Raw genomic sequence first — 19,021 nt, 5'->3', positions numbered from 1 at the left:
TTGATGTGAAATTTAGCATATGATATTAAAATTTTAAACAGTTTTATTTGCTTTACAAAAAAGCTTTGGCTTAGTTTCTTTCTCCTTCAATGCCACAAAAGCAAGGACAACAGAATTGTATGATCCGATAGATACCGAGCCATAAACAATATCACTGAAGCAAACATGAAAAAGCTGAAAACGAATTAACAGGGCATCATCCACTCAGATGAGTAAAAACAATCAAGCAACAGGGTAATCCTGCAAGAACAAACCGAAAAAGAATAAAAATCTCACAGAAAAGCACATAAATAATATCTTCTTTCAGATCTTTTCAGGAGTAATTGATTACTAGAACATTGATTATTCTAGCAACGAAACTTACAGTTGATGTCTGGTCGATTGGCTGAGAGATATGCAAAAATGATGGCCGCTATAACAAGTATGACAATCTGCATTTTAGACATGCTAAACGATTAATCACTCGAGGCAATGATCCAAAGGGTGGGCAGGCCAGGGAGGGATTAGTTAATACATCATAGGTTCTTATCCATTGTTGATTGATAAAGAAAAAACAAAGATAGTTAAAGAGTAAAAATCCCAAAATGTGAAAAATTTTCAGGAACTCACCAGAGCGGAGTTGTATCTTTGCTCATTCTGAATGTAAGATTTCCTGGCAAAACCAACAAAATATTCATGAGTTAGAAAAACTGAGCTAAATATTTGTAGAAACAGTTCAGAAAAACCTTTTGTTTAACACTCCCGAGTCCTTGCATGCCTTCTGGATAGCTTGCAGTCTGTTAAAGGTTTTTGCTGAGTTAGGATCATTCTTGTCAACCTACAATTGACAATAGGAATTCGTTGCATGTCATTTGAAGTGTTCTTGGGAAATAAAAGAATTCTAACTCAAAGAGGTCTGTGATATACATATCCACTGACTACACAGATGCATGATACCTTCATTTTCAGCATGAGAGAAAAATCATAGAAAGCACCATAAACATCCGTCATTGTCTTTGTTTGATGGATGACTTTAGCAGTGAGACCTGGACGATATTAAAGTGACCACTGTTCAGGACGAAATTATTACAACGCAGCAACAAGAAGGAATAAACTTATGCTAGCACCTCCTACACCAGACCCATTCAATTGAGAAGACAATATTGTTTCGTGAATTAGGATGACTAGTTAACGTGACATGGCTTGGGTTTCAGTTCCATAGAAAATATCCCTGGTGAATATCTTACCACGCCTCATTTTCACCACACCTCTGAAGACTTCAATGTTGTTATAGCATAATGCCAGCGTCCCGATTGCCATGATCTGGTATGAGAAACACAGGCCAATTAAGATGCGAAATGCATTTTATGATCAAGGCTAGATATATTAAACAGAAATTCCAGATCAAAATCAAGACATGTTATTTTATCAGTTCCATATGCATATCATGAAATTCAGGACTCAATGCTCAAATATCAAAGCTGGGTGGTGGATAAGCATTATTGAGATTTATATGTCTTACTTGTGGTATAGCACAAAATCTGAAGATAGCAGGATCTCGCAGAGCAGCCATATACTTCAAGCAATCCTCCACATGTAGCAAAGCATTAGTGACCATGTCATTCAAACACTGGACTGCCTTTACTGAGTTCTCCTCATATTTCAGGTCCTGAGGACACAATGCCATTTAGGGAAAAGTCAATTAGAAAAGATAAGGAGGAACAAATAGGAAAACATCATTATAGTGGCAATCATAAATTATTGAGATGATAAGATCAGAACATGAACATGGTGTGTAATACTGAACTACACCTCAAGTTTGTTAACATATTTACTCCAAATCTGCCGCGGCCAGAACATGCGTGACTTTGGTATCTCATTGATATCCTCCAGGTAATCCCGAATAATATTTGTTTTCTGCAATTCATTGAATTTCCAGAAGTTCAGTTTTTTGGAACCACAGGAACCAAGATGAATTGAAGAAAAATGGGTCTGATTCATACATAAAAAGGATACCTGAAGAAATAAACCCATTGAGTTGGAAAGTTGATCTGAATCTGGAATTAGAACTTCCAATTCAGAGGCTTGGAAGAGCTTGGACAGGCCTAATCCAACAAGTCCTGCCACATAGTGGCAATATTCATCATAGTCATCCACTGTTTCCACCTGGAAGGCAAGAAGAAGTTTGCTGGTTTCACACCTAGGCATGCTTGATTGCATGCGGATGACATAGAAATTTTGGCCTAGAGCTTTTAGGATAAATTCCCGACAGGCAGTGAAATGGATAAATCAATTTTTCAGCCCTTGATCAAATGTTTGATTTTCTCATTATGGATATCTTAAATTTACTGTCAAATTTTCACTTTTCTGCCTGAAAGATGACCACTGCTTCATAAGTCAAAATTGGCGACTTACGTAACATATGCCAATAAATGGCCATAGGATAAGTCTGAATTAAGTTTGAGATGTTAGATCGGACAAAAAATGATCATGAAATGTAACTAGCCATATTTCACCATCATATGATGACCGCATAATGCAGACGTTAGAAACTAGACTCAGAGATTATTATTTCAAAGCTATGCATCCTTACAGTTTAAAAAAAAAAAAGAATTTCATTCTTTTACTTCAGGAAGACCTGACAGCATGCAGCTCATAAAATGTCAAACATGATATGAAAATATGAAGAATTCATCCATGTTTCAACATGATCACAAACCTCCTTGCAAATGAACTTTGCCATCCCCGCACCCATTCTTTTGGTAATGTCCTCAATTGCCTCCTGGTAGCTGCATAATTTATAACTAAATTCTTTAATGTGAAAAGGCACGGTAAGGGAAAAAAGTGATATTTGCAACTGCACACCTAAGCAGGCAAATAGGGGAAATAAGGTTGAAGCTCAACAGACAGGGAGTGGGACAGTATATAAATATATATTTCTGGCAATTGCTATAACATTGCATTTTCCAGGAGCCGTACAAAGTTTTAAAATGATCCATTTTATGATCAGATCAATTTGAAGAACACCCTTAAAAAAGAAATAAATAACCTCATATATAAGGAAGATCCATGTAAATCAAGTAATAGAGCAAAGGATAAAAAACTACCTTCTCCCAAGCTCAAGGAAAGCAGTTGAAACATGATGAAACTGATCCATGAGAACTTTGTAGTCCTTCGTACCACCTAAATTCGCACAAGCAACTATTTCAGTAAGCAAAAAGAGACTCTGTTTAACATGCAAACACCATACAAAACAACTTATATACAATGTAAAGGGCGTAAGGCTTCATTTTTGAACTTGTTTGTCAGTAAAAAATGACAATGTAACAAATAAAGCCAATGCTCCAAGAAGAAAACTTAAAAGAACTGAAGCTAAATGGAACACAGAATACATAATCTTGGATGAAAAAAATGTATAGAGAAATGAAGAACCTCTCACCCTAAAATTGAGTAGAAATGACCGCAAATTGGCGACATAGAAGTTTTTTTTAAGTATAATAAAGTGAATATGCATTACTTTTGTCTTTCACATAATTCAACAGACAACTTGTCTGTCAACAAAATGTTACATGCAGCTTCTCCAGTCCACAGAATCAAGGAAATCACAGACAGGTACATCAAAACATGATGGAACGAAATCTCATAACACTCACAAGAAAAATGCCAGTCAGAATCATATATGTGACGATGAAAAGCTATCAGGATTGGCACTTTAACTTCAGTTGCTATGCTTGTGTCATCCTCTGTAGAAAAACCAGTGATCCCATTAGCCATGAGAATATATAAGTTGAACACAGGAAAAAGAGGCAGGAGATAATGGAGAAATTAGAAATGTCCCCAACTTTTTATGAATAATCCACATTAAGCAGCAACAAGAAGTAAAAGCAAATAGCATCTCAATTGTTTAGAAGTCACCAACTGGAAAAGAAATCAGTACATGCAGTTATCTCATAATAATATATTCTAATTAAAAATTAAAAAATATTATGATGAAGTAACTATGGCAGTCTATATGACTGCAATGTGGGTGAGGAGCTTTGTCTTACAGAGGGAAAATGACTAGGTAAATTGTGGCATGGTGCTCAATGTGGCCCTATTATTTCAAAATTCAACAAAAAAAGGACAAAAAGACCAGAAGGTGGGAAAATACAGGAAAAACACAGCGGGACCCACATTTATCATCATTTTTCAACACATCCAATTTCCAAATTTAGTGTCAATATATACCTCCAATTAGAAATCCCAAATGTTATCAGCGCCCTCCGCAATTATAAAGTAAATAAAAAACGCATCCAGATCATACAAGAAGCATGGATATATTTATCTGAAAAGAGATGGCCCCAGAATCCCTCCACCCCTGCCTCCACTATACACCAAATCACATATGCTTTTATCATGATAAGCTACAAGAAGCTGTGTGTTGGAAAATCACAAGATAGTTGGGTCGAAATGAGAATTAGAACACTAATAGCCAACTTCAATTTACCAGAACGAAAATGAGAAAAAGCATAGCAAATATAAGGTTAGGGATTGACAGGACAAACCAACAGTATCAAGGGCTCGAAGAACCAAATAGAATATGCATACCTGCATAACACAGAAAGATATCCTTAAAATCAGGAAAGAAAAAGAAAATAATTGCTCAAAAAAAAAAGATATAAATGCCACAAGAAAGACAGAGTATATTGGTCATAACTCATAAGCCTCTCACATAGATCAGATAATTAGTATGAAAGAAAAGAAAAATCTGTTCAAGCAATGAGCAAGTGTTAGAACATGCATTAAAAGCTTTATCAACATTAACCCCAGAATATATGTTTTCAATAACTGAAAAGAGTCTTAATGCACAAAATGAGCTCTGCCTGCGAAGGCAGACTCTCTCGGTAACATATTCAATTCAACTAAGCCTTAAACCTTGCATACAAACACAAAATAGCTTAATTTCATCTTCATCACTAAATCCAGCCTTAGTGAGATCATCAGGTCAAGGTTTGTGCAGGCAAAGCTTAGCACCGAGACAATTCACCAAGATTACAAAAGCGTTTTCCTTTAAATAAAAGTAAACATTAACTTCAACATGCCAACATGCCTGAGTCGTAGAACTAATTACTTCCAGTTTATGTAACAATTTGCACAGTTAACTTCTAACTTGAATACACAAATCCGCCATTAAACATCACTATTATACCACTATCAATAACATCAACAAGAATCTGATTGTTACATGAAAAGGTTTTTTTAACTTTTCATTTTTTAAATTCAATATGTATTTCATTTGCAACAACATTATAAAACTTAATTTTCTTTGAAATATAAAATTACAGAACTAAATTGATAACGAAGAAAACAATGGTAGAAATAAGGATGAATATAAAATTCTAAAATGTTAATTTTTAATATCTTCTAGAAACTTTGGTATTTTAGTTATTTCATGTACATAAACACATGAATTTTCAGAAAAAACAAAAACTATATTTTCAAGAAAAACAGGGAGCCTAAATTCCACTGAAAACAAACAAGTCTTAAAAGTAAAATGTAAGGATGCGATGAATTCAAATGCAAAATCATCAACAGAACCCCAATCAAAATTCGTCCACCGTCATCGATCATCACAAAGTCAGGCAAACAGACCTCGAACACACACGTAACTACATGCAGATATGAGCTCATTTACATATACATGCAGGGGATGTTGATACTTACAGCGTTCCGGAGCTCCGTGCCGAGCTGTTGAATAACGAGAGCAAAGCTGCGAGAAACCTTGTGAAGCATGGTATAGCAAAAAGCCCAGTGAGGCTCGTGTGGGATCTGCTTTTCTGCGTATCTGGCAGCCATTTTTAGCTTCAAAAGAGGGTAAATATCATCTGGGTGTTTGAAAATCGCACCCAAACTCCCCATCTTTGAGAAAAAACCAGACACCCAGAAATCAGATCCGAGAAATTCAACAAGGAGAAATTTGGGAAAACTGGAAACTGGGTTTTGCTTGATTTGGAATAGACGGTATACCCAATGTAGAGGAAATGATGAGAGGATTTTTGTCTAAAATGGTGCCTATCAATTTTTAATGATCAAAATTAACCAAATAGTTGAGAGTTAAAGAGGAAAGGATGTTTAACAAAAAAACAAATAGAAATATAAAATAAATTTCTTATTCAAACTCGATTACTTCCTGTGCTATTTGAGTTTTTTCTTTCTTGTTCTTTTTTTTTTTTCAGAACTGTGGCGAATTTGACTTCGAATCAGCGCAATAAAATAGTTTGAGCACGAAATCGATCAGTGATTTTGGGGCTGGGAACCGTAATGGGAGTTATGGTGAGGAAAAATTGGAATATTTTTTTTTAGTCTTTGTTTCTTTGTCCTGGTTGTATAAATCGGGATATTCTGGCAGCTAGGCGTTGGCCCAGCGAAGGCCTGTTTTTGTATTGCGTTTTTACCAAGTTCTTTGCCTTGTTTCGAGGGAAAGAAGGAAAAAAAGGAAAGGGGTAAAAAAACAAACCAGTCTTTCAGTTGTTTTTCCTTTTTTTATTTTTATTATATAATTATGAAATTTAAAGGAATGTGTGTAATTGGTGAAATTGAAAAAAATTAATTTTTCTAAAGCAAAAAAGTTTTAAAAAAATTATATTTAACAAGAAAAGGCAAAATAATCTAAAGATTTTTTTTTAATCTCTTTTTTCACTGGAAAAATAATAAATAATTAATGTATAATGAGATATGTTCAAATAATATCATAATTATTTATAAATAAATAATAATCGAGGGCATCGAGAGTCTGCTTCACTCTCGTGCATCATATGGGGAGGTGGGAGATCTAGAAAACAAGACAATCAACGTACATATTGTCTTCTCTATGGACACGAGAAACCTAAATATCCTAATTACAAGAGAGTAGTTTTTTAGCTTGATGCTCAATGACCTAATCTAATGAGTATTGGATTTTCTATGTTAAAATAGATTGTACACTAATAACAAGTCTATTTTCAAGACTTGTTTCTTGATGCCTTCATACCAAACTAATTTAAAACTCTCAAGAGCATTCTATAACTCACCATTCATAAGGCAACTAGTCAAAGTGTTGCTTATGAACCTAACCCCTAATCTTTCTTGACTATTTTGGATTAAACCTCATGCAGAGGCATGATTTGGATCACCATAACTGAAACCATAGGTATTGAGCTTGTACCACTCTGTAGAAGGGACTTCTGACTCCACATTAAGATGTCTGGAGAAACTCTTGTCTTATTGTGAGTCTCTTAACGTTAATATAAATGGTTTGTGTTTGAGTAAACTGAAGATTTGTTAAAAAAAATTTGTTTTGATTTACTAATTTTTTGTTTCTAATATTGAATATTTGTTTCACACAAATTGAATATCACTATTAGTATCTTTGTAAAATATTTGAAAAGTATTTGCTGTTTTATTTGTAATTCTCGGGTCCGAAAAATTGGTCTGGGATAAAATTTTGTTAATTTAAAGATGTATAAAAAATATATTTTATAAATTAATTTAATGAAATTTTTGTTATATTTGGAAAAAAAATAAATTAGGGATGAGGTTGAAAATAATTTTGAAAAAAATGGGTTAAAATTTAGATTCGGATGGTGTTTTTGAAAGAAAAATCAGAAACTGAGAGTCAGAATGCAAATAAAAAAAATTTAGCCACGTAGGACTGCCCAGTCAGCACCTTCAACGAATTAGAGTGTGTCGCGTGGCAAGGCATGCTGACTCGGTGCCACGCGGGAGGTCATGCTGGCTATCTGCGTGCCCCACGATCGGACGACATAGAAGCGATCCCGCGCGCATGGATGGTCCAGATCCGTTTCTCCCTTAGGCGCAATTGGACGGTTGAGATTAAACGTGATGAATGGTCTAGATTCATTTTTTTCTTAGGTGCAATCAAACAGTCGAGATCAAATGCGATGAACGGTCCAAATTCACCCAAAGTAGGTATAAATATTTCGTATCACACTGAACACGAACCTTAACCGCCAGCCTCCCACCAGAGAAGAAGAACCAGTCGCCGAAGAAGGGAACTGACCATCGACCGCCGACCGTCGTCACACCAGAGCCACCTCTGACCATAAAAAAGGTAAAAATTCTCCTACTTGCTCGGAATTCGATTCCGAGCACTCCTGTACCATATCGGAGCAAAACAAACGGCGGGTGAACTGAAAACTACGGGCGGAGCTGTCGCGGGCAAAACCCGTAACTCCCTCCAATGAACTCATTCCTGTTTCCCGTTTCGTGTGATTTTTTCACTATTGTGTTCATCGTTCTGTTTTCGACAGGTTGACGGAAGAAAAAATCTCAACTGCGAAGGTGAGCCGGCAAAGCTGCCACACCCAGAAAACTCCACCACCGATAAGTTTCTGTTTTTTTATTTTTTCGGTCAACCGATGCCTCCTAACGTATTTTTTCACATGGATATGTATAAAGGTGGTCGAAACTGGCCAAAACCAACCGAAAACGACCAGGTCGAGACAAACTACCGTCGCGGGTGGTGGTGCCGTCACTAGAGCATGATGGTGCCGCCATGCTGGAACTCTGAAATTGGCCATAAAAGATTTTTAACACCAATTTTGAATTTTTAGGGTATTTTTAGGTACATGAAGCATGTTTTAATCTCCGCAAAAAAATTCAAGAAACTCGGGGACCGCCAGCAGGCGTAGTAGAAAGTTCGGTGTTTCAGACACCGATTCGGGTAAGAATCTCTCACCTTATTCCTTGTTATGAAATTGAAGTTTAATAATTAATAATATGATATTTTATGAAATTTAGAAAACTTTAAGAATAATTACATGTCAATAATTGAATCGAAATCGATTAGTTATTTATTTATCATGTTTAACTGATTATTTCATTTTACAGCTTTAAATACATGATAATATATTGAAATAATTAAATGATTCAGTTGTGCTTCTTTGATGTATATATCACTTGTCTTGCATGATTTACGGTTAATTTGTGAAATTTAAAATTAATATACAAATGAAAAACTGTTTGGTTATGTGAATGAATGAATAGTTGTCTTACTGGATATCCTGAGAGATGGTAGATAAATCGGGTACATAGGAAACTCTATCGTGAATGTTATTTCATGTCGGAAGGAGTATCGATGGATGATATTTTTGGTGCTTATACCGAATGGGGTATGGAGAAGGTCTGATTCACCCTCATAGCAGACGGGGTATCGAGGGATGATATTTTTTATGCTCATACCGGACAGGGTATGGGGACAGTCGGTTAGTTGACAAATTTTGATATTAGGTTCACGTGTAGTGGGACACCCCTATGGACCCCCAGAGATACTAGTAAACAAAACAAAAAAGAGAAAATTGTTGTTCTTGTTCACTTGAATATGAGATCATAATGTTATTTGAGATATTGTCTCTATAGATCGATTTTAGAAATCTCACAACGATAAGTATGTAATAAATTATTTTTCTTATGATAAACGAATTTGCTTAATCAGAGCAAGAGGGACGACGAGTGAACCGGAAACTGCAGGCAAAGCTCTGTAAAGCTGTCGCGGCCAAAACCTCAAAATTTCTCCGATGAGTCCTTTTCTTATTCTCGTTTCACGTGATTTTCTTATCATTATGTTCACCATCATTTTTTGTGCAGGTTAGCCGAAGAATGAACCTCAGCCACAAAGAAGGACTGGCGGAGCTGTTGCACCTAGTGACCCTCCGCCGGTAGGTTCGGTGTTTTTGGTAATTTTTCGGCCAACTGAGGCCCCCTAACATGTTTTTTCGCAGAGATACGTATAAAATCAGCCAAAACCGGTCAAAACGAACCTAACCAAGGCAAACCACCGTCGTGGGCGCCGGAGTATGGCAGTGCTACCGTGTCGGAACTTCAAAATTGGTTAGAAAGAGTTTTGGACACCGATTTTAGATTTTTGAGGTACGTGACGAGTGTTTTGAATTTCATAAAAAAAATTTAAGGAACTCGATACCCATTAGGAAGCGTGGTAAACAGTGCGACATCTTGAAATACCTATCCGAGTAAGAATCCTCACCATATTCTCCGTTATGGTAAATTAAAACTTAACGATATATAATTTTGTATTTTTATAAAAAATTAGAAAATCTTAAAAATAATTACAGGTTACTGGTGAAGTCGAAACCAGTTAGTTCATAATTATCTTGATTTTCTGTTTATTTTTTTGCACTGTCCTATTTGCTTGATTTTCATATAATACATGTTCTTAATTTATAGTTTTAATGGTTTTATCAATTTATCTGATTATTTTGGTTATATACCGTTAGTATGAATATAGTTTAATTGATATGTATATGTAATATGAGATATTAGTATGCGTTTGTTGGTGGTTTGTTGATGAAAATCTATATGTGAAAAACTTACTGGGTACCTAGGGAAAGGGCAGATGGACCTGGTACATAGGAAACTCTACTGTGAATGTTACCTCAGTTGGACGGGGCTGAAAAGTCCCTTACCAGAAAAGTTTGGAAGATATGATTCACCCTCACATCGGATGGGGTATCGAGACGATGGAATGTTTGACACCCATTATTGGACGGGGTATGAGGACGGGTGGTTAACTGTAAAATTGGATATTAGATTCACGAGTAAGAGAGGACATTCTTATGGACCCCTAATGGTACCAGTAAGTAGGTAAAAAAGAAAAGTTATTGTCTCTTATTCTTTTATGCGTGAAAGTGAAAGTTTGTATAGATATGAGTCTTCATAGGTTGTTTTTGGAAAATTTGTTACGGTAAGTATCAAACAAACGTTTTTAAGTTTAAAGGTATTTAAATAAAGCACGGGCTCCATTAGTTATTTTTCTGAATTTTACCAATCTTTAGTTTTTTGTGTCCGTGATTAGTGTAATATTCTTATTAGGTTAGTATAATTTATCTTTTCATTAATCATTTCAGATCAAGAGGATCATGATCCAAATCCTGATCAGTAAGAAGGTTGTGAGTAGTTCATCATCTGGACTCCCTTCAAGTGTTAGTGAATGTAGTCCTATGGTACTTTTGTATTCGCTTTCTTTTCATTTTTAATTACCGTTTATCTTTTAGAAAGAACATTCTCGTAACTCTATTGGGCATTCTAAATTATTGTGTAAGAAATATAAACTCTAACTCTATTAATTATTTCCGCATTTAATTTTATGAATTCATTTTTTTTTTAAGATTTCGGCTGTTTATAATAAAATATATTAATTAATACCCTAAATACAAAATATACTTAACTCCACCTATTTAGATGTTGATTTTAAGTAATATCATATCATTATTTATTTTTAGTAATTTTAAAATTTTAGAAGCAACCACCTTAAAAGTGGTAGCTTAGGCTCACAATCTCCTTAATATAATAATTACAAGTGTGTGGAAATTTTGAGCTTATGGGGAGAGTAAAATGTGCTTTTTTAATTTTTGGTCAAGATAAGAAATTATATTTGTTATATTAAAATTGGAAATTAATGCAATATTTTATGTGACGATGGTGATTGCGGGATTACCGAGTCACTTGAACACTCATGACTTTCAATATAATAATTTAATGAGGACCAACTTGAAAGTAAATGAACATTTATTAGTACGACCTTGCTTATCAGAAAGCATTCATTAGCTCTGCCTTGTTTATTTTATAATTAATGAATCATACAATTAATATATATACTTACAACTAATTATAAACATCTTCCTAATTATTTACCAAATTGGTACTTCACTATTTTAATAAATGGTTTATAAATTCAAATCAAACCTGTATGTCATATACAATTTTATTTATAGAGGTGAATGATGCACTGGATTACGACTAAAACCAAATATAAAAAACTAAAATTTTGAGTTTGATCTGGTTTTAGATTGAAGTTGACCAAAATATATTTGAAATTTTAAATATATTATTTATACATTAATATTTTAATTTTAAACATTCAAAGTATATTTTATTTATATAATGTATGTACTATATATTTTTTATTTATATGTTTATTATTTAAATTATTAATAATAAAAAATATTAATCAACTTGGATCGGACCCAAATTCAGACCAAACTCGCTGGTTCAGTCTCATTTCTCAATTTTGGACCAAATAATATTCACTCCTGTTTGTTTAAGAAATTATATTATAATTGATGTATATTAATGAAATGTATAAATCGTGATAAAGAAAATTATATTATTTATGATTAATATAAATCTATGATCCAGTATCAGAACACCTTCTTTTTTCACATGCCTTGTCAACAGTCAAGTAAGATATATATATATATATATATATATATATATATACTTCATTGATCTAAGATGGATCAGTAATAAAGGACAGCTTGAGACGTCTCCATAAACTTTGTCATGTGTGTCGGAAAATGTAGATAACCCATTTTGATGATTAAACAGAATAGTTCGTGTCAATGGTAAAAGTTACTGGTAAAAAAGTTTCTATTATTTCCAAATCTATAATTTCCAGCTCAAAACCCATATGAAGTACGAGAATTCAACACAACTATTCAACTTGACATGATTAGCTTGTTAAAGTTCAGGCTCAGAGTACATAAATACATACACAGACATATATAATGTGTGTGTGAATACATACTGTATACAGACATGGACACGTACATACAAGTATATTTTAAGATTGGATAAGACAACATGAATATTGTATACAAGCTAGGCGTAATATGATTACTAAGAACTGTCAGGTGGATGGGACATTTTTGTTCCTTGCCTTTTAAACTTTTTACTCGTACAATTAAAACTCTTTCCGCTCCACTCCTGCCAAAAAGAAATGACACCCAATTCGACTGGAAATAATTTCTATACTTCAAATCCAAATCCAAATCCACCAAGGTAAAAGGTATGAACCAAGTAAGTTTAAATTGATAACTTACTCTTAGTTGTTAGGTTGAGTGGTGGATAAATATATAAAATGACAAAGTATTATAACGGAGAATGCAATAATCTGCATTAAAATGATCAGCATAACATAATTATTACTTCTATTCTAGAAAATTAAATAATGTATAATTTGGCATATTGAGGCTTACCAGAGTTGGAGTATATTCTCTGTAACTCCTAAAACAAAGAAATTTTTCTGGTTAAAAAATAATCTTTGGTTAAATGTCTTGACAAAATAATCAAAAAAATTGAACAATTAATTGCGAACCTCTTGCCTAAATATCCAGATTTCCTGCAGATCTTTTGTATTGCTTCTATCGAAGTCAATGTCTTCATGGCATTAGGATCGTTGTCCTGAACCTACAGTAGCCAGTAAAATCATATTTATTGAACTATCATTAAAATTGTTGATGTTATATGCGAAAACTTTGCACAATTATTAATAATGTAAAAGAATAAAAGATTTATATGCATACATGAATGATTAGTGTGTTCATTTTTTAAGAAAAAAATTTTAGATTTCAATCATATCATATTTTCATGTGTTTTTCTTTGGAGATTGTGTAAAAAATGTGTTATGTATTAATGATTGTACAATTTTTATCTTAAAAAAAAAAAAAAGATTATTAAAGAAAAATATTCTAATGTTGTATATGGTAATATTCTAATAAATTGATTTGCAATTCTATTTGTATTAATTTCATTATTCAAGAGAGAAGAGTGGACAAGGGATACCTTAGATTTTATCAAATTAGAGAATTCAAAGAACGCCTTATATACATCAGCTTTTGTTCTTGTCTGAAAAAAAATTCTAGCAACAAGGCCTGTTAGCCAAAAACAATGATGTCAGAGAAGAAAGAACCAACTCAAAAAAATAATAGAATATAAGCAAGATGTCTCGTACCATGTGCTAAAGTATTTTCTAATTGTGGTGTCTGATTTCAATTTTATATGAAATTCAATATTCATATATATTTTTAATTTAAAAATAAATTATTACAGAGAAAATATTAAATTAGACTGGATTCAAATATATAGCAAGCAAAGATATTCGTCGTCCATGGCTGATTATCTTACCACGTTGCAATTTCACCCCACATCTGAATACATTAATATTGTTGTAGCTCAAAGCAAGCGTTCCCATTGTTATCACCTACGGTAATGAATTTAGTAATTGATTAGTTCAAACTTCTGCAGGGACAATAGCATATTTGCCAGTGGCCTCAACCACATACACATAAGCATGCTAATCCAAATTCATGTGTTCCTCTTGTATATGTATACACTAGGGGCTTCTCAAATTAAAATGAGAACATATTGAAGTCAAGGTATCAATCTCAGCGGTCATAAGAAAAGACAAACATACTTAAAGAAAAAGTGAATTTAACATCATAAGCAGTCAATAAATTACGTTTTATCCCAACAGTTACAAAAAGAAACGACATGTTCAGGTTTCAAATTCAGCAGATATAAGAAAAGACAATAATAGTTAAAAATTAAAAAGTGAATTCAGCATCATAAGCAGTCAGTAAATTACGTTTTACCCCAACAATTATAAAAGAAAACGTAACAGTTCTATAAAAGAATAAATATAACATTTTCAAGTTTCAAGTTATAAAAAATAGAGAATCTATTTTATTGGAGAATGTAATTAAAAATAACAAGTTATAAACACCATTTGAAAAGAATAAGTTCATTAAGAAATTAAATCTTTAAAAATTTACATCACACGCGAGTTACATTGAAATAGTTATATTTGTTTTTTTTTAAAAAAAGTTTGAAATGTGTATCTCAAATTTTAAAGTACAATATAAGATCATAAGTCAGTATTTAAATTTTTAAAAAATTTAAACTTGACTTAATAGACATTTACAAAAGTTATTATTTATATTACATCTTAAAAGTAATCAAGTAAATATTCAATCTATAGCTAGAGGACCTTGTACCTGGGGAATTGCGACAAATCGAAGAATAGCGTTGTCCTGCAAACCAGTCATGTACCTGAGGCAATCTGGTACATGTGGTAGAGCATTTGTAATCATTTCATTCAAGCACTGTAGTGATTTACTAGAGTTTTCTTCATATTTCAGGTCCTGATATTCAAAATTTTCCATGAACTTCTATCCAGTTATAAGACTATAATCGGAGCATCAAGGAAGAGAATAGAAGTGCTGGTGTAAAAAACGAAATCACAATAGTTCACGTCCATCCGACAGCCACACCTCTTGCAATAATTCTTCCTTTGGCTTCGGCCTAAACGTAGCTCATATTTTTTAAAAGTTAATAATATCAAGAAAATCTATACCTCAAGTTTCTTGACGTATTTACTCCAAATCTGGCGGGGCCAAAACATACGCGACTTGGGTATTTCATTAATATCTTCTAGATAATCTCTGATGATATTTGTTTTCTGTCAGTTAATTAATCATTAAAAATAAAATGTTATTATCAAATTATAAATATTAATTAGTGCTACGGTATATGATATTATATATAAATATATATATACCTGAATAAATCGACCAGCTGAAATGGAGAGAGACTCTGTTGCCAGATCTTCCAATCCCGCATCATGAAAAATCTTGGACAATCCTAATCCAACAAGTCCGGAAGCACAGCTTGCATATTCATCATAGTCATCAATTGTTTCTACCTGCACATAAAATTAATTAAGAAGAAGTTGCTTTGCTCATATCACATATGCCATAAATCACCCTTCAGTGATTTTGCCATTCTGCAGAAAAGAAATTAAGCAAGCTTTTTGCCGATAAAACGTCACAAATTATGTTTATATATATATATATATATATATATACACACACATATACATATATGGATTTATATAAATTGGTACGGACCTCCTTGCAAATAAATTTTGCCATTCCTGCACCCATTTTTTCTGTGATATCCTCTATAGTCTCTTGATGACTGCAAATTTTTAGATGCACGCAGAAGTTATGTAAAGATGTATTGGCATAGAAATTTCATTCAGTTCTCTTTCAATTATTAGTTTCAGTTTTTATATTATTCTTAATATATATTTTTCAGTAAAAATTTATCTAGTTTATTAATTAAACGGTACAACACATCAATACTAGTACAATAATGTGCAGTCAAATTTGAATCAAACCATTTATGGAAGATTTTGAAAATAGGAATCATACAACCAAAGAACTGGTGGTCTTAGTATGCATATTAAATCATAATTTACAATATTTAAATTAAGAACCAATACTCCATTTTGAATTCTTTGTTAATAAAAATTGAATTTAATTATTTTCATATAGGAACTGATTATTATGATAAAGGAAATCAAAACAAAATGGTAAAACACAATATATTATATGTATATTAAGATGAATAAGAATTAGAATAACGAATTTAACCAGCATAATAATCTTTCAAGGTGCACCCACTGTATACCATTTTTTGAGGTCGAGGAGAGCAGCACGGACATGATGAAATTGCTCCATAAGAATTCTGCAGTCTGTACCACCTGTGTAGACAAAAACAAGAGATAGCTAAGCTAAATAGGGGGCCAGGAATATGAAGCGAAGTTAATATGATCAATAGAGTTGAAAATAGCACTACAGAATCCTCACATGAAAACTGCCATTTGTGGTCGTACATGTGACGGTGAAAGTCTTTCAAAATTGGTACTTTTTCCTCTATTGGTATGCTTGTATCATCCTCTGCAAAAGAAATTGGGCTATCTTAATTAATATTTAAAACGGACTTTCTTTAATCAAAGATATTTGATAAGAATTAGTTTTTTCTTAGAAGTTGGTCAAACTTAATTAAGTGGATATATACATACACGTCTCAGTAACAGTTACATATTTACATGGAGATTTATTGAAAAAATCAGGTATTTATTATGTATTTTTCTCAAAACTAATATGTTACAAAAAAAAATTATTACTTAAATATGTTAAAAAATGATTAGTTTAAATCAATATCTAGAGAAGGTTTTCTAAAAAAGAAAATAGAGAATGGGTAATTACCTTCATGTTTAAGGTGAACCAGGCACATGTAAAGCCCATATATGCTTTATAGTACCAAATAAATAGACTGAAATAAAATATACCAACATATTTATAAATAGCAAACAATTAATTAGACACATCCTTTAATTACTGTCTATGAAGAAAGCTTAAGATTATAATTAATTGGAAGAAATGCTGTATATGAAGAAAGTTCAATGCTATTAATAGAAAGATAAAGGAACGATAGCTTACTATAAACAGAGTCCTAAAATGTGGAGTACAATACATCATTAATTTGCAGAAGATATATGTACAATGATTGATGTGCATACCAACAGTGTCAAGAGCTCGGAGAACCAGGTAAAATATGGCTACCTGCAAAAAAAAAAAGGACAATTTCATATAGTTATATATGCATACCACAATTTTTTTTTCAAATATAAATTAGTTTCTTTTTTTATAATCAAGAACTTGATCTATCAAAAATATTTCAATGAAATAATTTTAATTATTTTCCATAATTTAGTGATTAAATATTTGCAATTTGTTTTTATAAGAAGCAGCTAATTTTTAATTTATATATAAAGGATATTCAAAACTAATTTATAACAAAATTATAAATATTTTAATTGTAAATTGATAAACACTGCAAAAAATAAAAAGCTGATTAGTTTATATATTTTTTTGAAGGAAAGAGAAACTTCATTGAACACGTTTGAAAAATTCACAGGTGAAGAAAAAGATGAGGATGACCAATTTGGTAGCTCCTCAATCAAAAGATATTGCTGTGTGTGTGTGTGTGTGTGTTTAGTATTATAATGAGCGAAAAGTAATGTTCACACTCCTGAATCGATATCCGCACTCCTAATTCATCTCGTGGAGAAAATAGGAGATTGCAAACAGATCTCTCCATCTATATATTTTTTATCCATTATATACGCATATGCGAAGGCGGCACGATAATCCACCTCTTATGCCTTAAATCGACAAGTTCATTTCACATCATGGAGTACTGAGTTATAATTATATGTATGGTGATACACATACACTCACAACATGAATCATTAACATGTTGTATCTCCAGATCGACAGAGAAAAATATGCATAATTTTAGATATTAATTAAGATCTATACGGCATACATGTGTGGTATACGTTCGAGTGTACATCTGAAAAGTTATATATACTTACAGCATCGAGAAGCTCAGTGTTGAGCAACTGAATAACCATGGCGAAACTGGGACCGACAGAGTGGAGCAAAGTGTAGCAGTAAGCCCAATGGCTGTTGTTCTTATCACGAATCTGCTTCTGTGCGCTTCTGATCTCCATCTTCAATTTCAGTAGCCAGTAAATGTTTCCAGCATCCCGCATTAATTCTGTTCCCAACCTCCCCATCTCGATCTGCAACTCCGCATTTCTTCTCTTCCAACAAACTTCATGTATATAGAACCACTGCACGAGGGAGGGATGAGGGTGCGCTGTGGGGCCCAAAGTTAGTTACTCTCTCTCTCTATATATATATATATATATTATATGATTATCATTAATACGTTACATTGGTAACATAATTTCAAAGATTTTGAAATGTTAATCAATAAATTAAATTTTATTTAAGTACTTTAATAATATGCTTTTATATAAAATTTGGAGGAATCATCCTCTACTGACATCCACCATCATCAAATTCATCCCACATTTTTCTGCATTAACAAATTATTATAATACCATATTTGTATAAATGAATTGAATATTATGATTTATTTACTGGGAAAAGTCTAAATGTTTGTTTTTTTTTTATTCTTCAAAAAAATAAAAATAAAAAAGAGTAAAGCTTGTATTGGTAATGGTGCACTGATTTTATTTAATTATTAATATATATATATATAATAATTAAATTTCTTTATCTTATTTATTTATTTATTTATTGTTGTTAATGGTTGTAGTAAAGAATTAATATCCTTGATTTTTTGATATAATTGTAATTAAGGATTACTAATGAGACAAAAACATTAATTGTAACTAGTCCTCATTATATATATATCACACTAATAAATTAATGTAATATAATAGTGTTTAATAATGGCTAATGAAATAAATTTGGTATTTAATCAGGCTTTTGAGTAATTATTTGTATTTGAATGAATTGGATTTGCTTTTAGATGGTGTTGAAGCTTT

General features: G+C 32.5%; 2 protein-coding genes across 13 annotated transcripts; both read right to left on the bottom strand.

Annotated features, from left to right (window-relative positions):
- Nucleotides 1-6,363, bottom strand: LOC110808190 (squalene synthase 2-like). Of its 2 annotated transcripts, none has more exons than XM_088222199.1 (14): nt 5,683-6,363; nt 4,524-4,566; nt 3,633-3,722; nt 3,087-3,162; nt 2,699-2,783; nt 1,996-2,145; nt 1,792-1,896; nt 1,502-1,648; nt 1,227-1,302; nt 937-1,025; nt 726-817; nt 610-652; nt 365-431; nt 1-240 (listed from the first exon to the last, which is right to left on the bottom strand). In XM_088222199.1, coding segments are annotated over exons 1-14 (1,260 nt in total). In that variant the 5' UTR covers nt 5,878-6,363; the 3' UTR covers nt 1-238. The 2 variants fall into 2 exon arrangements, with proteins under 2 accessions (XP_088078325.1, XP_021889279.1); XM_022033587.2 differs by having other exon boundaries at nt 2,699-2,768; nt 5,683-6,360.
- A 6,085-nt stretch (nt 6,364-12,448) lies between these two features.
- On the bottom strand, nt 12,449-18,319 carry LOC110808186 (squalene synthase 2-like). 11 transcript variants are annotated; one of them, XM_088222554.1, is made up of 14 exons: nt 18,038-18,133; nt 17,180-17,222; nt 16,866-16,932; nt 16,464-16,553; nt 16,285-16,357; nt 15,720-15,789; nt 15,371-15,514; nt 15,167-15,271; nt 14,808-14,954; nt 13,939-14,014; nt 13,597-13,685; nt 13,137-13,221; nt 13,011-13,038; nt 12,449-12,738 (listed from the first exon to the last, which is right to left on the bottom strand). In XM_088222554.1, exons 3-14 carry the CDS (start codon nt 16,891-16,893, stop codon nt 12,471-12,473), a joined length of 1,203 nt encoding a protein of 400 aa, XP_088078680.1. In that variant the 5' UTR covers nt 16,894-16,932; nt 17,180-17,222; nt 18,038-18,133; the 3' UTR covers nt 12,449-12,470. The 11 variants fall into 11 exon arrangements, 9 of the variants coding, with proteins under 9 accessions (XP_088078680.1, XP_088078676.1, XP_088078675.1 ...); XM_022033581.2 differs by lacking the exon at nt 16,866-16,932 and adding an exon at nt 12,855-12,925 and having other exon boundaries at nt 12,598-12,738; nt 13,130-13,221; nt 18,038-18,314; XR_015821475.1 differs by lacking the exon at nt 16,866-16,932 and adding an exon at nt 12,855-12,925 and having other exon boundaries at nt 12,601-12,767; nt 18,038-18,315.
- Nucleotides 18,320-19,021: the final 702 nt, after the last annotated feature.

The sequence above is a fragment of the Carica papaya genome, chromosome 6 (assembly GCF_054855325.1).
Source record: "Carica papaya isolate Zhongbai chromosome 6, ASM5485532v1, whole genome shotgun sequence".
NCBI classification, from domain to species: Eukaryota; Viridiplantae; Streptophyta; class Magnoliopsida; order Brassicales; family Caricaceae; genus Carica; species Carica papaya.
This window is presented reverse-complemented; position numbering and strand designations above follow the sequence as displayed.

Bases quoted from the DNA above. Each gene is read 5' to 3' on its own strand.
- LOC110808186 (XM_088222550.1), bottom strand. From the start codon at position 18,241: ATGGGGAGGTTGGGAACAGAATTAATGCGGGATGCTGGAAACATTTAC. The intron at 15,790-16,284 runs GTATACAGTGGG...AAAAATTTGCAG, and splicing joins CTCCTCGACCTCAAAAAATG to TCATCAAGAGACTATAGAGG. The intron at 13,686-13,938 runs GTAAGATAATCA...TTTGGCTAACAG, and splicing joins TGGGGTGAAATTGCAACGTG to GCCTTGTTGCTAGAATTTTT.
- LOC110808190 (XM_088222199.1), bottom strand. From the start codon at position 5,877: ATGGGGAGTTTGGGTGCGATTTTCAAACACCCAGATGATATTTACCCT. The intron at 1,026-1,226 runs GTAAGATATTCA...AATATCGTCCAG, and splicing joins TGTGGTGAAAATGAGGCGTG to GTCTCACTGCTAAAGTCATC. The intron at 432-609 runs GTGAGTTCCTGA...TCTAAAATGCAG, and splicing joins AAAGATACAACTCCGCTCTG to ATTGTCATACTTGTTATAGC.